Source organism: Agelaius tricolor, unplaced genomic scaffold (assembly GCF_023055355.1).
Source record: "Agelaius tricolor isolate 1412-34295 unplaced genomic scaffold, bAgeTri1.0.p SCAF_4, whole genome shotgun sequence".
Taxonomy (NCBI): domain Eukaryota; kingdom Metazoa; phylum Chordata; class Aves; order Passeriformes; family Icteridae; genus Agelaius; species Agelaius tricolor.
Window position 1 is genome coordinate 49,470,482 of NW_027269264.1, and position 27,453 is coordinate 49,497,934.

General features: G+C 57.0%; 1 protein-coding gene across 3 annotated transcripts; it reads right to left on the reverse strand.

The window, feature by feature from the left end:
- Window positions 1-1,094: 1,094 nt before the first annotated feature.
- IL11RA (interleukin 11 receptor subunit alpha) lies at window positions 1,095-26,376 on the reverse strand. Of its 3 annotated transcripts, none has more exons than XM_071425686.1 (13): window positions 26,221-26,376; window positions 8,476-8,575; window positions 8,076-8,136; window positions 7,802-7,968; window positions 7,519-7,633; window positions 6,650-6,682; window positions 5,683-5,846; window positions 5,368-5,531; window positions 5,123-5,264; window positions 4,599-4,694; window positions 4,318-4,417; window positions 3,607-3,686; window positions 1,095-3,490 (listed from the first exon to the last, which is right to left on the reverse strand). In XM_071425686.1, exons 2-13 carry the CDS (start codon window positions 8,573-8,575, stop codon window positions 3,474-3,476), a joined length of 1,239 nt encoding a protein of 412 aa, XP_071281787.1. In that variant the 5' UTR covers window positions 26,221-26,376; the 3' UTR covers window positions 1,095-3,473. The 3 variants fall into 3 exon arrangements, with proteins under 3 accessions (XP_071281787.1, XP_071281789.1, XP_071281788.1); XM_071425688.1 differs by lacking the exon at window positions 26,221-26,376 and adding an exon at window positions 13,479-13,633; XM_071425687.1 differs by lacking the exon at window positions 26,221-26,376 and adding an exon at window positions 13,408-13,616.
- Between the last annotated feature and the right edge of the window lie 1,077 nt (window positions 26,377-27,453).

Genomic DNA, 27,453 nt, shown 5'->3' on the forward strand with positions numbered 1-27,453 from the left:
ATCCATCTACCCCTTCCTCCCTCTGACAACTGATCCACGCATCCATATACACATCTGCATGTCTGCTTCCCTCAATCCATGCATGCTCCTTCCCTCCCTCCCTGCTGAACCACTGACTGCGTATGTACCCTTTGCTCTCTGCATCCTCTCATGGCGCATATAGATAGATGTATGTTTCATGGCTATTCTGCTGAAGCTGCCTTTCCTTCTTTCCCTGGCTCAGGATTTGGCACAGAAGGAAGCAGGAGCAGCCATGAGAGGTAAGTTGAGACTGTTTTGCTTCACAGTCCTGTGCAACTCGCCTCCTCCCCTGCAAAATGCGGGCTGATCCTGGCAGCGAGGGAGGGAGAGGAGGAGGCTAATCCTGAGGGCTAGCTCAGAAATTTGGCAGGGCTGGTGGCAGTCAAACAGCCCAGGCAGTGCTGCACAACCGCCCACAACCAGTGCCCTGCTGCATGGCTTTTGCCAAAGCTATGGATTTCCCAAACAAGCCCCTGCCTGAGACATGATCTGGTCGCCCTGTGCTGGATGGAGACAATGGATATGGATGCCTGCGTGTCTCAGCGCTGGGGACCTTCCCCGGTGGGGAGCATTGGCTGATGGAAATTTTTCAAACCAAGTATATCCCAGGCCATGTTCTCCTGCACTTTTTTTCCTGCCAGGCTTGGGCTGGTCCCTGTTCCATGCCAGGAAGCTGGACCCATCCCTGCCTCATGTGGATTCTGTCCATGGGCTGCTTTGACCTGGCACATTCTCAGCATCTCCAGGTCTGGCTTGTACCAGCTCCCCTGGCGATCTTGGCACAGCATCCACCCTGGGGTGGGTGGGATACGGCAGCAAAGGCAAGTTTGGATGTGCCTCTGCCTACTTGGGGCAGGGTGCGTCCAGGCAGGGCTCCAGCCTTCAGCAGGAAGCCTCCTGCTCACTCAGCAGCTGTGTGAGCCACCAGGGAGCCCAAGCCCAGAGGAAGTGCCCTGGCCCCACAGTGGGACAGGGAGGTGCCGGCACTGGGACTGGTCTCATGGTCCCTTCCTGTTTTTCTTCTCCACAGCTTGAAGACAAAGTTGATTTTGGCATCTGGATCCCTCTCCTTTATTCCAGATTGCTGCTCGCCCCAGCCCTCCCCTTGCATCTTCTCAGTCCACTGGAAAGCCCTGTTTGCCCACGTCCAGCACCAGTGCATCCTCCCCTTTGGCAACGGGGAGGGCAGCACCCGGCACCAGGCATCTTTATTCCCCAAAGCACAGGATTTGCTGCTTCCTTTGGGTCCCCAAGGCTTGTGTGTCACATCTACAGGCTGCTGGGGTAGGGAGCTGAGCCATGGGACATCCCAGCAGGAAGCTGCAGTGCAGGCATGCAGGACTTTGTGGTGGCGTGCAGACTCCCTGTCTGCTCTTGGTATCTCAGCTGCCAAATGGATGGCAGGTCATGCCTCCTGACATCAGAGAGGAAAGGGGTCACACTCCAGGGCCATGGGCAGCAGGATGCAGTGACGAGGACCAGATGTGCCTCTCCTGGTCACCAGAATTGGGTGTCACTACTGCCTGGCCAGGCAAGCCCCAGCTAAGGAAGGGAACACAGGGCTTGGCACACAGGGACCACAGACCTATGGGTTCCCCAGAGAGCAGCAACAAACTTCTATTTGGAGCATGCATGGACCTTCTGGAGTTTAAAAGCAGGCAGATTACAGGGGCCAGAGCTGCTGTCTCCCATTTTCTGGCGGCTGTGCTGCTACATCTCAAGCAGGCATCAGTCTCCAAACCAGCACCAGACGCTGGGAAATTACTAAGTTGTTTGCCAACACTGGAGCCACAGCTATGGGATGCACATCACCTGTGTTCTACAGCATCTCTGGACAACCACTGCCTTGATCCCTTCCACAGTGGCAGAGGATTGTGACCTGGTGGTGATAAGAGGAGGTTTCCAATGGTGAAGGCTGCCCATGCCATGCTGGGGACTGAGAAGAGACAAGGGTGACCATGACATGACAGGGGTGACTGTGTGACACATCAGAATGGGTGTTGGTTGGGCTGGGTGCTGGGGACCAGAGCACAGCAGATGATGGCAGTGTGATACAGCTGGAGCTGACAAACCATGGGATACACCTGGGAGAGGTGATGTGGCTGCTGAGCCTGGAAGTCCAGGCAAGATCTGGACTTGGTGACTTGCCTTACCTGGCCTGTGGAGAGCTCTGCTCTGGTGCAGGGACAGTGCCATGCCAGCAGCACACTGCAGACAGAGGGCTGACCCCCATCTCCCTCACTCAGTGTCTGTGCTCGTGAGGGACAGTGAGGGGCTGCAACCCCACAAAGCCAAGCATGGAGAGCCCTCATGACCCCACAACCAGGGCACCCAGTGAGAGCAGCAGGGAGCCTGTGGGCACACAACACATTGCAAAAGTCACAGCCTGCCCCAGCTCCCTCCAACACAGCCCACACAAGGACCCGTTGTGGCTGCCCCAGTCCAGGCTCCCTCTGCATCGTGGGTTCACGGGCAGCCCCAGGACCCAGGTGAGTCCCCATCCTGCACTGGCTCTGCTCCCCCTGCTCCACACATTGCTGCTGTCTGAATTTCCCCCCAGCTCCATCTGGATCTCGTTGGGCTGCTGGCACGGAGCACCAGGATCTGGAGGTGCCAACACATGGAAGCCATTAGAGGGGCTGGGTCGAGGTGCAGCAAGGGGGCCACATGCAGAGCAAGGGGGCTGTGCAGAGGGTCCTGTCTCAGCTGTCATGCTGGTGAGGGCGGGGGAGATGTCCCACACAGCTGCCTGTCTGCATCCTCTTCTGGCACTTAGCCTCGGCATGGGTCTCCCTCAGCCCCTGCACGCACCTGGGGAGAGGGCTGAACAGTTTGGGAGGCAGCCCTGCCGCCTGTGCACCTCCTGCAAGGACCATTCCCAAGCTGGCACTCACCCTTCCCTTGGCCCAGCATCACCTGCACAGGGGTTTTGCCTGGACAGTGCCAATGATAGCATTGGCATATCCCCTTTATTGGCATCTCTGCTCCATCCAGCCACAGCACGGGGAATTGGGGCAGAGGGAAGGGGCAGGGGGTGTTCTCTTCTGCCTGCTGGTGGCTGGTGGGGGGTGACAGGCAGGGATCAGCACCCCACTGATGCCTGGCACCCCTGGAGCCTACACCCATGGTCCCCCTCAGCACTAGGCAGTGCAGTGGGGCTGGCTCAGTCTCTTATCCCCATTGGTTTAGCAGCGCTCAGAGGTGGAGCTGGCCTGTCACCCTGAGCCTGAAGTGACTCCAGCTGGCTCCTGGTGGGCCCAGGCAGTCCAATGCTCCCGAGAGCAGAGCCTCTCTCCTTAGGATCCATCCTGCAACCCCGGGGTGTTGGGGGCTCCGGCAATGTCCACAGCTGTGGGGTGACCCGGGAGGCGTGGGCTCCTTGGGGCCAGCAGTGGCATCAAGTCCCACGCGTGGGCAAGTGGGTGCAGGGAGCAGGGATCGGCCAGGGCTCACTACAGGATCTGAGCTTCTGCCAAGAGAGAGGACAGGGGGTCAAGGGGGACACTGGAGACACTGACCTGCCCCATGCTCCACATTTCCCGCCCCACATTTCCCCCCCATTCCCCACCCTGCACCCCAACTCACTTGGTAGTGCCTTCAAGTGGGTGGCAGCAACCAAAAAGCTGGGTTTGGTCTTGTCCTTGCCGTGTTTCCTCACCCGGAGCCTGGGGATGAGAGCAATGGTGGCTGAAGACCCCAAGCAGCCTCCCTGAGCATCAGGATTGCCCAGATTCTCAGGGATCCTGCTGTGTTTCCATCCAGCTGTGCCCAGCTCAGCTTAACCTCTCCAGTGGGTCAGCTCCAGGGCTACAGCAGGAACTGGTCACCAGATAGAACAGGACTGGGATGGGAACAGGGACTGATAGCAGAGCCAGAGCATGGCAGGGAGATCCCATGGTGGTGGGATGAGAGGGGACCTGGGGACAGGATTCCCAGGGAGCAAGGGCACATGGAGGGATGTCTGTGCTAACTCTGGAGTGTGAGACTCTCCAGCAGGAGCCTTTGGGAGGATATTAGAAGGAGCAGCATCGTGAGGGGATTCAGAGAAAGGTGCCTTGGATCTGGGGTCGTTAGAAAGAGCCCAGGCAGGCTGGGCAGTAATGGATGCGCTGGGAAGAGGCACTGGTGAGGCACAGGGGCAAGGGGAGCATAAACCACCCTACAGGGCATCAGTGGGTGTGTTTTGGCAGGGACCCCAGAGTAGGGCTGGGGGATTACAGGGCAATCCATGCTGAGGGTTCAGGATGGGATGGGGACAACAATCATACAGCCCCTCCTTCTCCAAACCCAGCCTACCAGATGAGGATGGTGATGACAAGAACGGCAGCCAGGATGAAGAAGGCAAAGATCCCAAGGGACACCAGGACGGCCATCTTCTCCAAGGGGTCACTGCCATCTGGGACAGAGAGACTGTCACAGCTGAGGGATGTCACAGTCCCCAGCACCTGAGGGACCCTATGGCAAGCTCCTGGACACTCCCACAGCCCAGGCACACATGGGCTTGGGGCAAGAGACCCTTCCCATTGCTCTCAGCAGCACACATGGCCCTCCTGCCCACCACCCCTAGCTCTACTCACTGATGGGCTCAGGGTTGGGAGCCTGGGAGGGCTCCTCAGCCAGGCTCTCCAGTCTGGCATCTGTAGTGGTTTCTTCACTTGCTGTGGAGGCCAGGTCTGGAAGGACAGAAGGGATGGAAACACTCACCAAAAGCATTTGCAGCACCCCAGGGACCCACAGAGAGGAGTGTGGAAGGGTGTCTTTGTGCCCCAGAGGTCCCACGAGCCCAAGGGTGCCACTGAGGTGCTAATGGTGCTTTGGAAGCCCCTCTCTGTCCCAAGCCTGTGGGGGGCAATTCCCAAATGGCATCAGTGCAGCTGCAGACTGACATGGTCTGGGAGATTTGGGGAGTTTTGTCCTCCTACAGCTCTGCCTCCCAACCTTCAGTGGTCCTGGAGTTGAGACTCACTCTGGTTGATCTTTGGGGGAATGAGTGCCATGGGGAAGGGACTGAAGAGGGGAAGTTCAGAGTTCTGGAGGGACTTTGGGGAGGGATGGCACAATGTGGTTGGCTGCTGGAGGCTGCAGCCTGTCCCTCTCTCACCTCTGACTGGCGTTGCCCGGGCCTCAGCACTCCACTCGCTCCAATTCCCCGCATCCAGGAAATCTTTGGCACTGACTTGGACCACGTGCTCCAGCCCGGCGAAGGCATCCGTGATAACCTCTGACAGATTCACCGTCTCTACCTGTGCCAGGCAGAGGGGAGCTGTGGGGCAGGCAGGGGCACCTCTCCCTGGCCCCATGCACTCCCTGCTCCTGTGCTGGCCCTGCCTTCTCTTGCACACTCACCACGGACCAGGAACGGTGGATGACGGGTCGGTACTGGAGCCGAAACCGTAGCTGGAAGTGGGGTTCCTTTGGCCAGGAGGAAGGGTACTTCCAGCTCACATGGAGCCGCCGTGGGGCCAGGGGGATGGGCTCCACCACCAAGCCCTCTGGAGGGTCTGGCTTAACTGTGTGGGAAAGGTCAGGAAGCCCTTGTCACCCCACACTGCCATGCACAAGGTTCCCTGCTGTCACCCACAGGTAACTGTCCAGGGATGGACAAACAATGGGACGGACAGGTGGATGGATGGATGGATGGATGGATGGATGGGGACTCACTGATGGCCTGCATGGTGACATCAAGAAGGCGGTAGCTGAAGCCCAGGGGGTTCACCTCGGTGATGTTTAGGCGATAGGAGCTCCAGAACTCTGACCTGTGGACGGTGCAGGTGCCGGGGTGGGACGGATCCTGCAGGCACAGCCCCACGTGCCCATTCTTGTTCCTGCAGACAGGGAAGCACACTGGTGACATGTCCTACCCTCCCACCATGCAGAGTTTCCAAACGCTGCCAAGGAGGTGCCATGGAAGACCCTCATGCCAGGACCCTTGTGGAGGAGGCAGCCTGTCACAGACATGTTTTATGAAAAATCCTTTCCTTAGGATTTTTTCTCCTGAGAAGCCGAGAGGCCTCAGGAACAAAATGTAAACAATGATTATCAGCTGCTGTGGAGTGCAAGAGGTGCATCTGTGATTGGTCTCATGTAGTTGTTTCTAATTAATGGCCAATCACAGTCACCTGGCTCGCACTCTCTGTCCGAGACACAAGTCTTTGTTATCATTCCTTCTTTTTCTATTCTTAGCTGGCCTTCTGATGAAATCCTTTCTTCTATTCATTTAGTATAGTTTTAATACAATATATATCATAAAATAATAAATCAAGCCTTCTGAAACATGGAGTCAGATCCTTGTCTCTTCCCTCATCCTGGGACCCCTGCAAACACCATCACATTAGCCCCTCAGGCTCAGCTGCACTCATCCTTCCAGAGTCTGGCATATCCCTCTGAGCATGACAGAAGGGACCCTCATCCCAGCTCCACACTCTGCCTGGGAAGGTCCCTCCCTGAGGCAAACCCTTCTCCCTGAGGCAAACCCTTCTCCCAGACTCCCAGGGTAGCTGGGAAGTAGCTGGCTCCCTGATGGGGACCCCCAGCTCTTGCTTTAGGGTCCGTGCTGAAGACAGCAGCAGAGCCTTTGGGATAGGGGCCAGTCCCCAGGGAGCAGGAGCAGGGTGGGAGTCAGTCCTACCTCCGCTTTTCTTCGCCTGTCAGGGATTTCTTCCTGCCATGGAGACAGATGGAAAAGCAGATGATTAGGATGAGGGGGCAGCACAAAGTGAACCCCACTATGACCCAGAGGAGGGACAGGAGCAAAGCAGAGCCCCACACTCCCATGCTGACACACACATGTGACAGTATGGGGGAAAGAGCCAGAATCATGTCCAGCTCTTCCAGTGAATGGCCTGGCAGCAAGAGCTGGCAATCCCAGGGAAAAGAAATGGGACACCCTTCCCTGCCTGGGATTTCATCACACAGAAGCAAAGGCACTGATAAAAGCAGCTCCCCAGAGCCTGGCTTCACCCTCCCCCTAAAGCCTGCCAAATCCCATGCTTCCACTCCCCCTCCCTGTGGAGCCCCTGATGCTCCTCTCAGCCCCCTCCCCACCAAGCCCACGGCTCCTGCAGCTTTCAGCAGGGCTGTGCTTTATGAGCTCCATTGGACTTCAAAGCCGCCCACTAATTTGGCTTGCAGGGATAATTAGAAGCAGCAATGCTGTCAGGGCTCCTTTCATCCCAAAGCATGCCGGAGTGTGGAGGCTTGCAGATGACCTGCTTCTCTTTTATTGCCCCTCTGGTGCTGGCAGAGCTGTCAGCAGGGAGGGAGCCTGCCTGTGTCAGCCCCTCAGTGCTGCTGAGACCCCCACTGAAAGCAAGCAAAGGCTTGGTGCTCTGCTGACCCCAAAACAGGACCTGCTCTGGGGTGCAGTGTGGTCCTTGGGGCAGGAGGTGAACCCAGGGCATGTGTGGGATGGCCAGATGGATCTGGTGGTTTTCCTTGGCTGTGACCCAGAGCTCACACCATAACAAGCCCATTCCATGCCCTGTGGAGATACTTCACCTGTATGTGGTGATGTATCTGGTGGGAAGGAAGGTCTCCACACTGGAGGTCCAGGAGCAAGAGAAATTCTCATAGTCAGATGCTCTGCAGGACACAAAGGGAACTCCAGGCAGGTCTGGGGTCCAGGAGAAACAGCAGTCAGTGAAGAGTCCCCCATCCCACATCCCTTCCAGCACACAGGGATGCCTGTGCCAACACCGAGCCCCCTTCTGGCAATGCCCTGGCAGGGCTGCAGGCACCACGCTCCCCCTGGAACAGCCCAGCTCACAGGCATGCTACTCACGCCCCAGACGCAGGGACACGGAGTGCAGGAGGCTGCCGTCCTCGCTGTGGCAGCTGTATGTGCCCCCGAGGGCCGGGCTGGCGCTCGGCAGCACCAGGGATCCCTGCTGGATCACCGAGCCCTCCGGCAGCGCCGCGGCGCCCGCTCGCCTCCATCGCACTGCTGAGCTGGGGAGGAGAGACCAGGCGGGATAAGAGAGAGGACAGGCATGCCCAGCCCACCCTGTAAACCATCCCACTGGATAGATCCCTTGATGTGCACGGAAAAGACTTACCTGGCACGGGCACCGGGGCATGACAGGGTCACGTCTGTCCCCAGCTGTCCATACTGCACGCCTGGAGGGACACACGTCCCCACATGGGTGTTAGCACTCCATACCACCCCACAACAGGCCTGGGGACGCGGCTGGGGAGCCCCTGGGGGTGTATCCCACACACAGTGGGCACTGGCTATGGGGTCTGGCTTCATGCAGGGACCACCACAGGGTAAGGACTAGTCCCGCTTGGGGCTGGGCAATGAGCAGAAACCCAGGTTGGCCATCACTGTAGGATGTAGGGCTGTGTTTCACGTGGCCCTGGTAGGTCTGTTCCTGTCTGGGGGAAATGGGGTCCCCGCAGGGTCCTCATGGGACATGGGGAGGGGTGCTGTATGGGGGCACTTGGTGGGGGTCTCACCTTCCTCTCCCCAGTCTTCAGGGATAGCAAAGGAGGCTGATGCCAGGGCTGCTGCGAGGAACACCATCACCCTGCCCAGGCTTGGGATGGAACTGTGCATCTGGAGGAGGCAGACAAGGGGAGGAGAGAGTGTTATTCCCTGCAATGGGGCAGCTGATACAGTCCACAGCCCACAGTATTCCTGCAGGGCCTTGGATCCTGCATTTCCCTCTCATCTCATCCCATCCTGCTGGGGACAGAACAGGGACTGAATCCTGGGACCCCAGCTGGGACATCTGGCAGTGTCTGTGCCACAGTCACAGCTGGTTCCTGGCTGCTGAGCAGTCCCCATGCCTGGGGCAGGGATGCAGGGGGCAAACATTGGCCAGGAGCTTAGGGCTGTGTGGGTTGGGGGGATTAAGGGTTCTTTGCCATTGCAATCCTGTGCTGGGAGCCTTGGCTGGCTCCCAAACCCAGGGTGGTCCAGAGACCTGGGCATGTGCTGCTGGGGTGGGAAGGGACCAAGGAGAAATTCTGGCCTGTATTTACATGGCAGGTGACAGCAATCAGATGTAAACAGGCTCACAGAGCTGGGGAGAGCAGGGCTGTGATAGCTCAGGTTGTCTCACATCACTGCCCATGCCTGCACCCCCTGTGAGGCTGGTCCAGGTAAGGCTCCATCTGGGGGAGAATGGGGCTGAAATCCCTTCCTTACACTCAGTGATCAGCAGTGAGAGGGGCAGGGGATGCAGGGTTAGAGATGTGCACCCTTTCCATCCCAACCTACACCACTGTGGGCACATCAGCCAGTGCCACCCTGGCCAACACAGCCAGTGTTGCCCTGTCCTGCCCCACCACCATCACTCTGTCCATCACAGCCAGCAGTGCTGTGACATCCACGCCGTCCAGCACTCTTTCTGTGCCAGCCAGCACTACCTAAAGCATCCAGAGCCACCTGCAGAGTCCTGCATCAGCAGGACATATCAGCCAGTGTCACCCTGTCCATCCCAGCCCCATCTGTGCCCCATCACCCCAGGGCATCTGCCCTGGCAAACATCACACTGTCCCTACTGCCATACAATCTCTGTCAGTCAGAAATGAATGATTTCTCCCTAGAAAACTCCCCTGCCCACCCCTCACAACTGGACTGGCCTGTTTATTTACACCCACACTGCTGGGCTCTGCTCCCAACTGCAGGCAGGGGCTGAGGGCACATAAGGCAGGGAGCTCCCTGCCAGCCCCAAGAGCAGGCATAAATCTGTAGGCATAAATCTGTGTCCCCCTGGGTTGAACAGCTGAGGGATTGGAGGGAGGGATGCTCCAGCCCGGCAAAAACACCCCAGAGCAGCAGCCAGCTCCCCTCCTGTGGCTGACTGTCCGTGGCCACAGACCAAACCTCCTGGCAAAGGAAGCAAGAGCTACAAGGCAATCTGCTGCAGGGGGGAAGGCGTGTGGCACCCCACATCAACCCCGCTCTGAGCATGCCAGGCAGCCTCAAACACAAGCCCCAAATGTAAATAATTTCATGAGACTGTCATAAGCTTTTCCTACCAAACCACCCTAGAAATGTTCCCAAGAAATATCAGTCAAAAAGTCTCTGCCAAAACTATGCTGGTAAGTAACTGGGAACATTTGGCCTGAAAGTAAAATATTTTGGTGATGGAAAAAAAAAAAAAAAGAAGATGAAAATGAGTGTATTTTTTCTTAAAAGCAGAGACCAAAAATAACTCCAAAAACCACGTGGGCTAGAGTGAAGGAATAGTTCTGGGGGGAGGAGGAAGGGGAGTGGGTGTATGTGTGTATGTCAGGAAGAAGAGAGAGTGTGTTAATATAGAGAGAGAAAAACAGCTTTAAAAGAAAATAATTTCTTCTCATGACCACCCTGGTTTTTCATTCAAACACTGCAAAGGGTATCCAGCCCCTCTCCATAATGACCCTGGTGGTTGTCTGGTTACCCAGACCCCAACCCTAATGGTCCCTAACTCTTACCCTAAACTTAACCCTAAGACTGCTCATCCTGATGGCCAGTCCTCATCTTCCACCCTTCATTACCCTTTGTCCCAGGGTGCTCCCAGAGCTCCCCATCCTCACCCTAGCACCCCAAGAGCTCCCCTGCCTCAGAGGGGCACCCCTGCCAGCGCAGTGTGAGAAGGCAGTATTGACCCCCTCCAGACATGCTGACTCAGTAAATGACCCACATGAGCACTGCCAAAAACTATCCCTGGGGACACAGAATCACTGCAGAGAGAAGGAGCAAGCCCTTTCTTGCCTGCCCAAAGGCCAAAAACAAAAGGGGAAAGAGCCACAGAACCAGAGAAGACCAGAGCCCTCGTGTGCCCCAGGTGCAGAAGCAGGGCAGGGGGCCAGGTGCTACAAGACAGCCTGGCCAGAAAGGATCCCCTTATTTTCTGCCACCAAAGTCCCTGGCCAAGGGAAAAAGAGGCGTGCAAATAACCACAAGCATGTGAGTGGCCAAGCCTACCTTCCTTGGAGGCTCCACACCCCCACAGATGGGCACACAGGCAGAGAAAACATCCCTTGATGCTTGCACCAGCAGTGACACATTCTGGGGACACACAGTCCCAGCACAGTGGTCCTGGAGCCAAGCCGGGACAGAGGGAACAATCAGAGCTTTTCTTCTTCCCCTCATGCTAATCCTGGCCAGAGAGATGCCTGCCGCCAGCCCAGGCTGGGTGACATCCCCTTGCCACAGCCAGGGCAGAGGGACCCAGCTCAGCCTGGGGGTGTGGCTTGGTCCTGGTGGGAAGGGCAGCAGTGCTGGACCCTGCTCCCTCAGCACAGGATGCTCTTGTCACTGGCATGGCCAGGGTGACCAGGCAGCTCTGGCACCCGTGGGTGGGAGCCAGAAATGCAAGGTTTCACTCTCCATACCTCCCTGATCCTGCTGTTCTGCTGGGCACCATCTGAGCTCATGGTTTTTGGGCAGCGGTGGGGAGAAATCCTGACATAAGCCCCTTCCTGCATGCAATCTGAAGTGCTGTAAGCCAAAACTTCCCTCAAAAATCATGACCATGTGCACCGACACCAATGCCCACGTTGGATGTGACAGCTCCCTTGGCATAGCTGATCTGTGCCATGCCCTGCTGTGGCCTGGCAAAGCCCAGCACAGATTCCTGGGGGAAGCCAACTTTCCATTGTGCTCAGGGCTTTGAAAGACATTGGGTTTTGTTTTCTTAGGTTTTTGTTGTTGGGTTTTTTCCTTTTATTTTTTTTTTTTCCTTCATTTGAAGTTGCTCTTCAAAGCAAATGGGCTGCACACAGAACTGGGGTGATGGGGACAGGGAGGGACAGAAGCAGATGAAACTGGGCCTCAAGGCTGCAGATGGCAGCGTGAAGACTTGGGATGCTCCCCACTGAGCACAGAAGCCTGGGGTGCCTCTTAACCTCTTCCTAGGGTGGTCAGGGGCAGCATTGCTGCAACAGAGATATGGCAAATGGCCCAAGAGCACTTGGCAGCTCTGCCTACCCTGTGCCAGGCCTTGGTGGGAGTCACCCACCTGCAAAAAGCAATGGGCAGAGGCCCAAAGCTGGCTCTAATGCCCCAGAGATGGCACCCTTCTGAGCATCCCCTGAGCTGGGGAAGCATCCCTGGCCCCGTGCTACAAACTCTCCTGTCTGCCAGTGATTGCTGCACGAAGAATGTCCTATGCTGAGATGCAGAATACCGCAGCAATTCCCCTCTCTTTATTTCCCTGTGGGGAAATGTGCCTCTGGAGCTGTGCCTTGCTAATCCCTCTGTACCTGACAGGCCTGCAGAAGCACCATGCCTCGCTTTGAGGAGCCATGGAATGGTCTGAGTAGGTCCCTGTGGCTGCTGATCTGCCCAGGGCCCTGGAATCAACCCATCCCTGCCGCACTGTTGACTTCCACCATCACTGCATGAATGTGTGCCTGTGAGCATCAACCCCACTGCTGGATGGTTCCCTGCAACAGCCAGCCCTGTCCCCCAGATGCTGCTGGCACCCTCCCTGGGTGCCCAGAGAAAGCCCAGCAGTGGCTGCTGGAGGGAACCATGTCCCCCACCACCACCAGGGCCATGCACAATCTCCAGGACTACCAGCAGCACCTCAGGGAATACCTTGCCCACTTGGTGGTGATGATCTGAGCACTGTCCCCAGTCCCTCACCCCAGTGCCTTGGGGACCTTAAAAAGGGCTGTTTTCCTCAGCACCACTTTGGTGGGGTGCATGGCCCCCCATGCCTGCTGGGGGGGGTACCATGCATGCTGGGCTGTGCCAGGACACACACATGCATAGCTGCAGCCAGTGCAATCCCAGTGCACTGGAATTACCCCAGTTAAACCAGTAAAACCAGTTGGAGTCTTTCCCTGTAAGGCCAGTGCAGTCCCATAAGACCTGTGCACAGTTTGAACATAGGACTAAACCCAGTACAGTCCTGATGCAGGGCTTAACTCAGGACAACCCAAATATTGGATTATACCCCACAGCCCAGAAGGAGAATTAAATTCCACCCAGCCCAGGGGGACAATTAAATCTGGTGCAGTCTAAATGTGTGGTTAAACTCAGCCCAGCCCAGGACTGGGGCTGAACTCAGCTCAGCGAAAATGTGAGGCTCAAACATGTGGTTATGCCATGTTAATGTGGGGTTAAATTCAGCACAGCTCAGGAGTGGAGCTGACCCACAGTTCAGCTCAAACACAGGGTTAACCTCAGCACAGCCCAGTCATGGGGTTACACAGTTCAAACGTGGGGCTAAACCAAATGCAACCCTGGCATAAGGTTAAGCCCAGCTAAGCCCAAACACAAGGATATTGTCCATACACCCAACATTGTCCAGGGAATCAGTTATCTCCACAGCCAGATACAATGCACATCTCCATCCAACCACACCAACCCCTTGGTGATACCCAGCTGACCCCAGCCCCGCTGGTGTCCAAAGCCAAGCCCAAACCCCTCCATAACCCAAGGGTCACCTCTCTCCTCTGTGGAGCCAGCAGCTGCCAGCAGTTCCTGGTGCTTGGGGCTGGGGGGGACCACTACACACCTCAGCCTGCCAGCAGCACCATGGAGGTCAGGCTCTGCTCCTTCCCCAGCCGGGAAACTCTCACCCCAACGCCCTGATTTCCGCTCTCCTCTGCTCCATCCTGCAGGAAGAGCTCTCTGGCTCCTGGTTGTAACTGGAGGCATCGGCAAGGGCCAGAACAGCGAGGGCTCTGTTAGCAGCCAGCAGCCCTGGCCCTGTGCCAGCTGGCAGCGCTTGCATTCCGAGGGGGGAGAGAAGGGGCGCCCCCCTCTCCATCCCCATCCCCACACTCCTCTCTCCAAAGCCACGTGCCAGAGGCATTCCTAAAAATAATCTCCCGGCTGTAAAGACACCTACCAGCGCTGTAGCTGCAGTGCTGGTGGGTTTCTTTACAGCTTGGAGATTATTTTTAGGGTGGAGGCATGGAAGTTGGTGGGAGGGGGTGCTGCATCCCCAGTGTCCTTGGCACACGGTTACAGGACAGGGATGGGCACAGTGCTGGATCTGGGGACAGGGGTGGGACCTGCCAGCAGAGAGCTTGGCCACCCTGTGATTACAGCAGGGTGGGAAAGGCTTTTCCTGTCCCAGGAACATTTTGGGATTTGGGACATTTTTCTGCTCCTGGGCTCAGCCCAGGCTGGCAGAGAATTAAGTGAGCACACAGCTCCCAGAATGGCAGAGCAGCCGGGCACCAGCCTGCATTCTGCTCCCCCGGGACCATCTGCACCTCCCAGAAAAAAGCTTCCCCATAAGCTGGCCCTGGAGCTGATACAAGAGCACATGCATCCATAAATGCAGGGCACAGACACACATGTACATACCTGTGAACACCCCAGGCACACCCAGCTCTCTCTGATGCTCCTCATGAACTCCAGCCGGGGGCTGGGAACTCTGATCAGGATCAGGGCCCCACAGCATCCCCCATAGGCGATGCTCCCCCTTCCCTCCCCCTGCTCCAAAGCTGGCTGGAGCCCAGGAGCCATCAGGCTCAGCTCCATCCCTGAGGCACGAAGGCGCATGGGTCAGCCAAAACGCAGCAGGGCCAAAATAAACAGCTCACCTTACACAAATGCTCCCCCAGCTAGCAATTTGCTGTCACTCCTTTTGCAAAACAAAATCCCTTTTGGGCAAGAGAAGGATTTCAGGAGTCATTAAGGACCACCTGGGCAGCCACATAAAGCCATCAGCAAGGGGTGGCCCAAATAAAGCCACCAGCAAAGGGTGTCCCATTAACCTCCTGTACACCCCCAGCAGAGTCCCTGTGGAAGAGGGGCAGGGGGATGGAAATTGCAGACCCCCAACAATGTGTGATGTGGGGATAATGGTGCCAGTCTCCTTCACCTGATGGGATAACCATGACCTGTCTTCTCCAAGCTTGGAGTCAATCCTACCTGCTTTCATAGAATCATTAAGGTTGGAACAGGCCTCTAAGGTCATCAAATTTGCCACGTGGAGGCAGCGCAGGGGTGGCAGCTGGTTGTGAGGCACATGGCAGGAACAGAGGCTGGGAAAACTCCTCACTGGGGGCAGCATCCATGCCCCCACACCACACTTCTTCCCAAGCCAACTAGATGGCAGTGCCCAAGGCAAAAGGAGATGGAAACGTGGCAAAAAGTGGAAAGAAGGGGAGAACATGGGGGCTGCTGTACAGGGCCAGGGGATGGGGGCTGATCCTTACCTAAGTTGAGAAGGTTGGAAAAACACCGTCGGGCTCGTTTTTTGCTAGGGGAAAAAAACCTAGCCAAGTTCTGAAAGATTAAGTGTGATTGTATCCAAGAGGGGGAAAGCAGAGCCATGCAGTGAGTGCGCTGACACATCTCCTTCCCCAGCGCTGGAGAGAAGCCCCAGCCCCACTCGGGGCCAGTTCTGTTTACAGGCTCCTATTGTCTCTCTTTTTTCATTTGGATTCCCCCCCTCCAATGTTATAGTTCAGAGTAAACAAAAGCAAGCAGCCTCTCACTCCAAACATTTCAGCCATCCCAAACTTTCTCTGGAGGGGGGCTGCCCATGGAATTTTCCTCATCCAAAAGAATTTCGAAATGTTCCCATTGCAGCCTGCTCTGACTGGAGGCCAGGACAGCTCTAAAATTCTTCACAAAATGTTTGAGCTGCCCTGTGCACTGCCACAGCTCCGGCTGTGCCCCAAAGCTCCCCTCATGCACAGAGAGATCCTCTGGCCTAGCCAGAGGGGAAGAGAGGCACATTCCAGCTTGTGTAATTCCCCACAGCTCATCCCATCCACCTGAAGTGAGACAGCAGGCCTTGGTGAGGCTGGATCCCACCTTTCTATTTTAAGCTGCCACTTCAGTTCTTATTGCTCCAAGTCAGCAGCGCCTGTGCAAAGTACTTGGGTGCGCTGGGGGGTGTGTGTGGCAATGCACCCCAAGAAAACACAGTACTGCCCTTGGCAGGCAGAGGGCAGAGGGTGCAGGGGTGCCAGAGCTCCTCCTGGGAGTGGTCAGTGGCACCTCGAGCACCAGGAGCACTTTTGCAGCGGTGATGTCTCTTTGGTGCAGCTGGGTGACCTAGGGCAGGTGGAGAAAGAAGGGATGGTGTGCTGATACGTCCCCAAGGATGGAGTGGGAGCACAGCACTGTGCCCTGCACACCCCTGTTAGGTGGTGTGTGGAAGGGAGGAAAAAATGTACTCCAGGATGAGCCACGTGCTGGGTGCCCCCTGAGTGTGCTGCTGCTCCTTGGCACACATCCTGCTGTCAGGGTATGCACCCTGGCTCCAGAGGAGGTGAACCAGAGACCCCCAACAGCTCTCTTGGCTTGGGCTGAGTACAGATATGAGGTGAAGCCCATGAGACCCTGGCATAAGGGTGCCAGCACTGCTCTGCCCGCTGGTAATGGGGGCACTGGAGGCAGATCCTGAAACAACTGGAAGGGGAAGAGCCCAGCTAAAAAGCCCCACAAAAAGCCAACAGTTGCAGGAAGTACCTAAAGCTCAGTCCAGCGTGGATTTGGATGTCAATGCAAGCCACTGGAGTGGCCTGGCATGCTGATGTCCCTTGTCTGCTGTCCAGAAAGGCCCCTGAATGGGTTTCATGGGTTTCAGGGTGGCCCTGTAGCCCGAAACAGAACCCAGCATGCTGGGGAAGCCCCACATCCTCCCTCCCTGGGCACATGCAGATTTTGAGGACTGCAACCCCTTGATGAACATGCTGTACTTCACCCCAGGAAGGGCAAAACATTGCTGGTACCTGCTGCATCTCCCACCCACAGCATCCCACCCTGGTGGGCACAGAGCCCTGCGCCACCACAGCAGCACTGGCAGGGGAGAGATACCTCAGCTCCACGCCGGGCTGGAATCTTGCTGTGGGACAGGGCTCTGCCGGGTGCCCCTGCTGCCTCTGCACCATCTCCCTGCGCCGCCTCGTTGGGTTCTCCTCCTCCACGGAGGCTGCTCAGTGGTTTGGCGTGGGAGCGGTCCTACCCCCCCAACCCCAGCGGCCCCCTCCCCTATAAAGGGGCCAGGCAGCGGCTGTGTGGGGAGCAGAGCCCCCGACACAGCAGATGGGGTCTGTAAAGTGAGGCTCCCCCAGGTGTGTTTGCCTTGGCCAGGGCTCAAGCCCGTCCAATTAGAGCTATAGAAAACATATCTTACAAAAAAAAAAAAAAACGAGGGGGGAAAAATAATCCTCTCCCCTGCGCTGGGGCCCAGGGTTTGGCCGGGGTTTCTCGGCAGGCCAGGCGCAGGCGATGCAGGCTCTGCTGGCAGCAGCCCGGGGAGGGCGGGATGTTTGTGGATATTAAAATGCAGTCGTAAAGTAGAAGAAAAGGGCAGCCTTGTTTCAGAACGAGTCTCCGAGGCTTTCCCCTCTCCCGTCATGCTCGGCACCTGGCCGGCAGCACGAGCAGCTCCCCCTTCCCACAGCCCCCCCAGCCACCCCCAGCTCACCCAAGGGCAGAGGTGCTGTCAGTGAGACCCCATCCCTCACGGACTGAAACTCATTGTCTCCAGGAGGGAGAAGATTTGGGAGGGTCCCCCTCTAATGTTGACCCATATTGGGTCAACATTACAGCTGTGCTTCTGTAATATCCACCCCTGCACATCCCTTCCTTGTCACCCCCGCAGCTCTCTGCTTTCTCTTGTCCACTGCCCTGCCTGCATGGAGCCAAGGCTGGCAGGCTCCAGCTCCTTGGCAGCAGCCACATGGCAGCACCACTGGTACTCCACTGGTTGGCCTCCCCCTGCCTCCCTGCTGAAGGAAAAATAAGCTGGATCGTCTTTTGGTCAAGACTTCAAATTATTCACAGGCACCCAACACCCTGTGCCCATGCAAAATAAGGGGGGCATAGCATCCCATGGGGCTCCTCCCATTCCCAGGGACCCCACAAACCTTTGGAGAAGCCCTCTCCATAGGCTATCTCCCCGAATCCATCCCTGAAACAGGATGTTGCCTCTCCACAGCATCCCTTCTCTCTGCATGCTGCCATGTCCAGCTCTGGAAAGTCACAGCAGGAGGCTGGGAAGCAGTTGCAGGCATCAGCTCAGCGAGGGTGGGTCCATCCTGGCCCACCTGCTCAGCTGGAGATGCCCAGCGCACATCTGGCTTCACCACTGCCTTCTGCCCCCCTTCCCAGCTTGGTAAGGAGGGGATTGTGAGCCTGGAAGGGCTTCCTCCCCCATCCCTCTCCTTTTGCCTGTCCAGGCTCTCCAGGCCCCCTGCCCCACGGGGTCCCGAGGCACATGGCACCCCCAGGCACGGCCCAAGTGACTAAGGCCCCGGCAAGTGAACCAGGCGAGCAGGGCCTGTCCCTTGGCTGCGCTCCCTCCCCGCAGTGGTGAAATCACGTCTGGAGAAAGCCCGGGGAGTGAGGCGCCAGGGCCCCCCCGCTGCTTCCCAGCGAGGATGCTCACTCCCCGCCCGCTGGCCGGCCGCCCCCGCTCTGCAAACCCCACAGCAGCCCAGCAAAGGGGTGCTCCCGGCAGCACAGCCTCATACCGCATCTCCTCCTCCTCCTCCTCCTCCTCCTCCTCGCTCCAGATCCCATAGCAGCATCCCAGCTGTGGAAGTGGCTGTGAGAAGTGGAAACGCAGCAGCGAGCCCCAGATGCTCGTAAAAGTGCTCCCGGGGAGTGGGCAGGAACCTCTAATCTCCCTGTAAACCCGCCAGAGGCTGGGGGGCAATCGGGGATGGAGGGGATGGAGTGGATGGAAGGGATGGAGGGGATGGAGGGGGTGCCCCTCTCGCCGACACACCACCCCCTCCACGGCAGAGCCGGCTGGCTCATGGAAGGAGCTGGTGTCTCGGGCTGCCTGGGACCAGCAGAGGGGACAGCGAGGGACGGGCCACCAGCGCTCGGCCTCGACCTGTCACACGGCACGTGCCGGCTGCGACGGGGGGTGACTCATGCGGCTCTGGGAGCGCCTCCGCCGGCACGGGAGCGTGGCTCCGGGTTAGGGTTTAATGATCTGCCTTCCTCCGCAGCCCATGCTCTCCGCTCCCTGAAGCGCCACGGGGACCCCGGGAATGTCGTCCATCCCCCCCGCCCCTGGCCGGGGCTGCTGGCATGGAGCGAGCAGGGCTGCGGCGGGGAGCTGGCTGGGAGCACGCCGAGGCTGCAGCTGGGGGCTATAAAAAGCACGGCTGTGGTATGCAGCGAGGCACTGAGAGGGGAGTAAAATAAAATCAGGTGGTGGACGAGTCGGGTGCTTGCTTCTGCACCAGGCCTGGCGACGGCGCTGCTCCCCATCCCCCCTTCCCTGCTCCGTGCCCGGCTGACTCCCGGTGAGGCTGGGGCAGAGCGGGGAACGGGGATTTGGCAAAGGGTGGAAGATGCAGGGTTGGGCTGGCGGGGAGCGGAGGGGGTCAAGGCTGGGGAAACAATCGCTGGCTCTCGTACACGGGCTCCTGCCCGGGATGGAAGCATTGCAGCCATCCCTGGTCCAGCTCGGAGACGCCTGATCCGGGCGCTCAGTCCTCTGGCAGCTCGCACCAGAGGATTAATCATGCGCTGATGGGGCAGCCAGAGCTGCCTTTGCCAGGAGGGAGCCCCACCATCCCCCAGCAACCTGGATGAGATAGGGACCTCATCCAGAGGGGACAGTGACACCACAAGCTGGGTACAGAGAGGGCACCCCTCGGGCCAGCAGGAGCTCTCTGCCCATGGACATGCCGTGTTTGCACAAGTCTGAGCAGGGGAAGGTCAGATTAATTTTAAACCTGAATAAACAAGGAGAGAAGGCAATGCCAGAGCTCGCCCTTCTCAGTAGGGATGCCCAGCAGCAGAGCACAGCACCCGCAGCACAGCTCTGCCCTGCCCAGGGGTTCACATCCCCCTGAGAGAGCTGGAACAGACCCACAGCCAGGGGCCTCCCTTTTCCACAAGGAGCTCCCAGCTGAGTCAGTGTTGGCAGCAGGGAGAGCGGCTCCTGCCTGATTCTGCAAGATTCCTCTGGTCTCCACAGGAAAGCATCCACTCCGGGACCCCCACCCCACTGGGAACAGCACCAGGGCTCGCCTGTTCCCTGGCCACAATGCACAATGTGGTCTTGGGAACGAACAAGGAGGAGAAAAGAAAATAGTAAAATTGTTTGTAGGTCAAGAGGAAAATGAAAAAAAAAGAAGTTTGTGTTTTTCATGCCAAAAGGAAAATGAAAACCAAAACATTTTGTTCTAAATGATAGGCCTTGTTTAGTTTTCAGTGGTTTTACTTTTTAAAAAAAGGTTTGAGTTAAATCGAGCTAAATTTGTCTTCCAAACATTACCTTGGGGCAGGGAATAAAATAAATTGGAAAAAAAAAAAAAAGAAAGAAAGAAAGAATAAATCAAAACATCTCATTTGGAAAATGTCAAGAGTAAAACGCGACGGCTTTTCCAGCCTGGGAGAACCGCAGCCGGGCGCTGAACCCAGCCTCAGTTCACAACTTGGGACAGCCCCCCCACCCCCCCGGAGCAACTTTTTTTCCCGGAAAATAAAGCAAGTACTGTGCTAATTGATGGCTGGCATGGCTTGTGTCCTGGGGCCTGTCTCCCATCAGGGATGCCCCCACTGCCCATGCCAGTCCCCAGGACCTGCTGGAGCGTGGAGAGGCGCTGTTACAATCAGCAGCCATGCGCATGAGCCGAATCTGAGCTGCGCTGCTCTCCAAAACTCCTCTTTAAATGTCTTTTCTATTAGGTCAGCATTCCTGCGTCGCCCAGGGAAGGTGGTTACGGCCGGCAGCCCGGCACACAGGCTCCTCCGTGCTCGCTGCTGGCTCTCCGACAGCAAGCAGCCTGCCCATGCTATTAAATTACTGAGAAAAATGGATCGTTTCACCAAAAATTAGGTGCAGGAACCTCTCACACAGTGGCAAGGCGAGCTGGTAATTGGAAATTCATAGAGCTGGCCGCAAATGCTGCCTCTGGCTCTGCTCCACCCTCCTCTGGTTGTGGTGAGGGATGGCAGAGAGGCATTTGCTGCCATCTCTGAAATGCTGCCACTGATGGAGATGCAACAGCCACGTCGCCAGCAGCAATGTGAGGTCCCCCACATATCTTTGGAGGGTTAAATGCTGCTGCACAGTTCCTCTGCCCTTGATAGGTGGGGAAAAATAGGTGAAAAAAACTCTCAGAGACTTTTCCAGGCACTGGAGGAAGAAAGTTCTCCATGCACAGCTCACCATCAAGCATCCTACTGGGGACATGTCTCATGGGGACAAAGTTTGGGGATGCAGCAGGACATGCTGTGCCAGCACCATCCTATTCTTAGAGTAGCACTCCAGGGGTGCCTCCCCACAGACCTTGCCTTGCTCAAGTCCTTCATCTCTCCATCCCAGGCACAGTGTAAGCACCATTGCTGCTCCATCTGAGCTTGGGCATCTCACCATCCTCCTGGACCACTCTGAGCCCAAGCCTCAGTGCCTTGAGAGCTCAGAGCTCTCCAAGGCATCTTCAGGGCAAACCAGCCAGCTTGAGGAGCTGTCAGAGAACCCAGTGCATATCTGCAAAAAGCTGGGAAGCAGGAATGTGGATGCGCAGCAGATCAAGAGCTGTGTCAACAAGATACTCTGAGAGACCAGTCCCTGACTGCTCCCTGTGCCAGCACAGGAAATGGAGGCACTCATCTTCCTTGCTATGTGCACTGTTTTTTGTATGGTGAGGTGCAAGGACTGTGGGCACAGTCCCAGCTGGAGAGGGGAAATGGAGCTAGGCACAGGAGGCCAGAGAAAACGGATGCCTCCTCTGGCACAGCCATGCTCCAGCCATGGAGCTGTAAAAGTCAAAGCCAGGATGGGGTGGAGCAGCCTCAAGGGGGCCATGAAACAGCCCAGCGGGAGTCTTGCAGGAGCTAAAACAATCAAAACCAGCCAAAGCACTGAGGAACCCCCGGGGTTGCGTGTTGGCCCTTGCAAGACAAGGATGGAGCAATAGCTGGTTGGGTCCACCAGCTCCTCCTAAGCCTTGAGGCCTCAGGCAAAACTCATGGAAAGCAAAGACTCCTGCAGACCTCCCCAGCAGCCGGGGGCTGGCCCTGGCCCTCTGAGGAAGTCTGGAGAGGTGCCAGCTGGCCCAGGCACCCTGCGTGACAGCGGCTTGTGCAAAACCACGCCGGGCCACTGGGCCAGGCCATCCCTGGAGACGTTTGCAGGGCTGTTGCAGCACAGCTGTTGTGAGCTCCGTCACAACACTGGCACGGCACTGGGCTGGACCACAATGAAGACCCTTCGTGACAGCCCTTTCTGGTTTTCCCTATCTATTTTTGCAGGAAGGTAAGGGCTGAACTGCGCCTTTCACGATGTTACTGAGTTCAAAAGGGACCGATGCCCATGCCAACCTTCATCAAAAAGGGACTGGTGATGTGCCTTTGGGACTATTGGTCTGGCTAGGATGAAAGCCTTCTGTCCCAAAGGAAGGGGATGGTGAAAGCACAGGAAGGCGAAGGAAACAGCTGGACAGGCAGAGCCACACCAGCTCGGGGGCTCCAGGGATGCCGTGCCAGCCCTACTGCCTCCCACTTGCTCTTCTGTGAGCACATCCACACCCCTTAGGCTGCCAGCAGGATGGCAGGCAGCAGCCCTGAGCCCTGTCTGGAGCTCCCCAAGGTGGGATGACACTTAGCTACAGCTGAGCACAGCACTCCTCAAAGTTAATGGGTCAGAAGACCCTCCCCAAACAGCTGCAGAGATGATGGTCCACCAAAGCTGGAAGATTCTTCCTTCCCTTCCTCCCCTCAGTGTGTGAGAAGCACTGGCTTCTCAACAAGGGTTGGCATGCCTTGTTTTCACTTTGGGAGGTGAAATAAATCAGAAGATGCCCAAATGATTTTATTTCCACCATAAGGATTTCATTAGATGGTGGAGCCTTGAACTTTCCCACCTCTCCCTATACAGCAATCTCTGCGAGTCCATAGCAATTTTCATTAGGCAGTTTCTATTTTGGCTTTCTCTGTACTGAGAGGAATGGACCAGAGCTGAGCAGCCTCTCGGGAGCCCCAGGCTGATTTCCAAAGTGCTTTCAGCATCCTCCCTTCTCCTGGCCAATGCAGTCTTGCCTGCATGCAGGCCATCACCACCTGCATGGGACAGCCCCATGTCCAACCTGTCAGATCTCCTGAGGTCCCTCCGGCCTCCTTGTCCTCTCCAAAAGCATCTTTAGGAAACACGTATGAGCAGGTGGATGTGATCTTCCCCTGCCCAGACTCTTCCAAAATTCCTCAAGAGCCTTTTCAGCAACGATCAATGTCCGCTGCAGCAAGCCCACGCTGTGCTGGTCAGATGTGACCAATGTGACCACAGTGAGCAGTCTGGGTAAGACAGAGGCAAATCAGGTCTTGACAGATTTCTTGTCTCTTTTTTGCTGGATGCCCCCAATTCAAGCACCGGAGAATTTTTTTGCCATGTCCCAGACTCGTACCACTGTAGGGAAGGACTTGCACCTTCCAGCCCAGCCATCCACCTGTACTGAAGATCTTGGCAGATGCTCCAGGGGCTGCAGGTGCTGTGACCTTTCAAAAGAGCCTAAAGCTCACCCCATCCCACTGCCATGCCAGGGTGACTCAGTGACCTGGGAAGCAGTCAAACTTGAGAGATAATTCCTAATTACACACTGATCCCTGCAAACTTGCTACTAATCTCCAGAGGAATTTTTCTTTTTCCATGGAAATGGTCCATGGGAATCTGCTGTTGGAGAAGACTCAACCACAATTGCAAGGCATCTGCCCTTCCCCACCTTCATAACCTGGATGGGAGAAGAAAACCATTACTGGTATGTGCAGAGAGATTTGCTGGTAGAAACTCCGGTCACAAGCTCATGGCATCCCTGGCCAGAGAGATTTGGTGATTTTCACACATGCGATGCTGTGGTAACCACAGGAACACTTAGAAAAACCAAAAACTCTCTAAACATCCCAGCAAGCCAACTCAGACATCCCAGGGCTAATCCCTTATGCTGGCATTGTATCAGCATCCCAAATGCTGCTGAAGATCCCATGTTTTGCCTATAGGGAAGAGCTCTCATACCATCCAAGCTCTGCCCTTGGCTGTATCTTGGGCAGGGGCAGAGCCACCCTCTTTCATGCCTAAACAAGAGGAGGGGAAACAAGCTGTGAGAGATGCAGAAATTTTCCAAAGGGAGAAAAAGCAGAGGCACAAGCCAGCACCTGCCCCTCCCGCGGGAAGCATCTCGCAAGGGGTTTTCCTCCAGAGCCAAACCCGCGGGAGAAGGGGAGGCAAGAATCCCTTGGCTTGCTTAGCCTAACAAGGAAGCTATAAATATAGCAGGGTAAACACCGGAGAGGGAGAAGAGGTCTTGAACTAAAAGCACAATGTTGGCACAAACCCACAGGGGAATAAGCTCTCCAGGAACACATTCGGCAGGAAACCAGAGGGAGGTTGAGGCCTGTGTGAGCAGGAAGAGCCTGGAGTTGCCTTTGAACAAGAGCAGGGTGGAAATAAAGGGTTTAAACTGAGTGCTCAGCTAGTTCACGGCAGGTGAGGATGTCACGCACTGTTGCCATCCGTGAGGGTTTCCCCACTCAGGATGGTCCAGGTGAGCTGTGTGAGAAGGGCAGGAGAGGCAGGACACCTTCATGTGTGGGCTGCAGCTGTGGGGCCACCTCGGTGCCCACCCAGCATGACAGCTTCTGATAAGCCCAGCAGCTGCAAAGGGGAACTGCTGCTGCTGCTGCTGCCACGATGAAAACGGCAGGGAGACTCAGTGCGCCGTGAGTCATTCATTCATCCCTCACAAACAGGGCCTGCACTTGGCCAAGCATCCTCCCCCCCCCGCCTCTGGGACAGCTTGCTGGGACAGGGAAAAAGTGGCTTATTAGATATAATCAAGTCAAGTTTTCCCCTCCCTGTGAGGTTCCTCTTCCTGGAATAGGAAGCACAAGACCAGAACTGCTTTTCTTCCACCTTCCTGCAGGCTCTGCCATTAGCTGCACCCTCCAGGGAGCCTTCCCCACCACCCCACTGAACCCCACATACCCTGTTCACCCACTGCTGGTGACATCCAGCCCTGAGAACAACCCTGCTGTCACCAGTTTGACCCTGTCCCGCACCTCCAGTCCCACTTTGGCTGCCACGCTTGGTTTGCAGCTCTCTGGAGAGCACATATTGCCCCCTTTGTTTCTGCCCAAAAAGTGCCAGGTTGGTGGGGCAGAGGGTGTATAGCTGATGAGGGGGCATTGTGGCCATATCTCATCCTTGTCCCTACCACAGGAGGTCCTCGATCAGCTCCCGGCTCCCTCTGAAGACCCTTGCCCTGTGCCAGGCTGGGATGATGTGTGCCTCATGTCACTGCACACACTGTAACCTAGCTGTGACCTGCCCTCCTCTAAACAGGTAGAGTGCAAACACGCCACCTCCTCCTGCAAACACAACAGCCAGACGTGGGGCAGCCACCTCCTGGCACACAAGGAGCTTGGGCAGCCCCAGAAGTCTCAGCTCTGGCTATGCCACCAATGCCAGCAAGTCCAACACCATTTTGTGTGCATGACAACACATCTGTGAGCTGCTACAGCGCCGGGCATCTATGGGGACCAGGCACAAGGTGCCCTCAGGCCCCATCACAGTGGGGTCACCGTTGCTGACAGTGATGTCCAAGCCAAGCTCAGCCTCGTGGACACCTCTGACAGCCATCACCAGCCCAGAGGCAGAGCTTGGAAGGGACCTGGTGGGTGACACAGCCACCGGTGAGGGTGGTGGTGGGCACAGCCTGGGGCTGGCCACTCATGGGGCTGGCACGGGACAGAGAAGCTGGGATTGACACAGAATCCCGGGGCAAGGAGGGACAAGGCAGTCAGAGCCCTGCCAGCGCCCGCGCATGGGAAAGCGCCTCTCTCAGCGCCTCTCCTAATTGGGAGCAGCTTTTCCCTGGACCCCCCAGGAGAAGAGGGGGCCCTGCCAGGGGGACGCTTTGCCTGGCATTCCAGAAAACTCCCTTCAGACACAGTAGGGGTGTCCAAATCGGGAATGGTAGGGGGTGGTCTGTGGAGGCTGGGGAAGGGGCTCAAACATCCCAGCCCAGGAACATCAATCCCCCGAGCATCTCCGGGCAAGGCGGAGGCGCGGAGGGCGGAGAAGGGGGAGCAGCCCTGGGAACTCACAAGCAGCCGGGAGGGACCGGGAGGGCAAGTCCCTTGTCAGCTGCTTTGCGAGGGGACACAGACACACAGACATCTATACACACACCCGCACAACTTTCTCCACCCGGGCAGCAAACAGCTCCGGGAGCTGCCTGACCGCAGCCGCGCGTCCCTCACCGCCAAGTCGGGGCGGCGGCCATTCGTTCCCCTCGGGGGCTGGGGACCGGGGGACTGTTCCCTACCTTCCTGCGTGGCGCCGCGGCTATGTGTCCATGGCGCTATGGGAGCGGGAGCCGGGCCGGCAGCGGGAGCGGGAGCGGGGCGCCCGCACCGGGCTGGCTGGGGCCGGTAGCGCAGGCGGTGCGAAGCCGCCGGGGCTGCCGCCGCCGCTCCATTGGAGCAGGGCTCTGCCAATCTGCCGCCACCACCCCGGGACGCTTCCTGCCTGTGAGCCGCCCCCCGGGACCGGGAGGGATCCGAATCCCGCGCCCACCGCTTGCCCGGGATAGGCGGTGCCCCCCGGGGCTCCCTCCCCGTGTCCGTCCGGCCGGAGCGCTGGGATGGGGATCCCACCGTGGCGCACTGATGTGCGGTGCCCTCCGGGGCGCGGGTTTACCCCCGAGGCTCAGGAACACTCCCGAAGATGCACAGCCCTCCCCGGTGCTCTCGGGGGTCAGCATTCACCGTGACTGTCCCCTTCCCTGAATACTGGAGGAGTGGAGACAAGCAGGTCCTGCCTGTGACTCAGTTTCCCTTGCCCCTGGGCTGGCCATTTCTTTGGGGTTTATTGTTGTGGTGGTTTATTTGATGGGGAGCATGCAGGGTGAAATCTGGCCCTGGGGTTTGTGTCCCTGAGTTGAAGAAAAGGCTCATTCCTCCTCGCAGCTTGTAGTGTGTGTTTCATCCCTCTTTTGCAGGACACGTCCACCACCCAAGCTGCTTTCCCTTGGAAATGGGTTTTGTTTGCCATTTTATTGCAGTGAAAATTCTTAAGAGGAAAAACTATTTGTTGGAAGTGTGCAACAGGAAGCCAGCTGGTGAAGACCCACTGGGAGCTTTCCTCTCCGGTGGCACCTGAGGCCAGGTTTCCTTTGGGGTTTCCCCACGTGATGCCATCAAGGCTGGCACTGCTGGAGCCCTGGGATGCACCCAGTGTTTCCCTCCCCACATTGTCTCTGCCTGTGCAGAGATAATGGCCACATATTCCAGGAGTGTGCAGCATCCATGCAGCACTTCCCCTGCAAAATCAGAAGGCTCTCTAGGCTGGCAGAAGTCAGCAGGGTCACAGGGTCCTTCTGCAACCCTACAGTGACGAACTGATCCTTGCCATATCCAGGCACATCCCTGAGCCCCTGAGCCCCTGAGATCCTGAACCCCTGAACCCAGAGTAACAAAAGACTACCTGCTGTTGTCCAATCCTATCTCTTCAACACCACAAAAACACACCCATGAGCTATCCCACCTCCTGAGTATCC

Coding starts and splice junctions, on each gene's coding strand:
- IL11RA (XM_071425686.1), bottom strand. CDS start 8,575: ATGCACAGTTCCATCCCAAGCCTGGGCAGGGTGATGGTGTTCCTCGCA. Junction 5,532..5,682: donor TGTCACCATGCAGGCCATCA/GTGAGTCCCCAT, acceptor TTTCCCACACAG/TTAAGCCAGACCCTCCAGAG. Junction 5,265..5,367: donor TCCACCGTTCCTGGTCCGTG/GTGAGTGTGCAA, acceptor TGCCTGGCACAG/GTAGAGACGGTGAATCTGTC.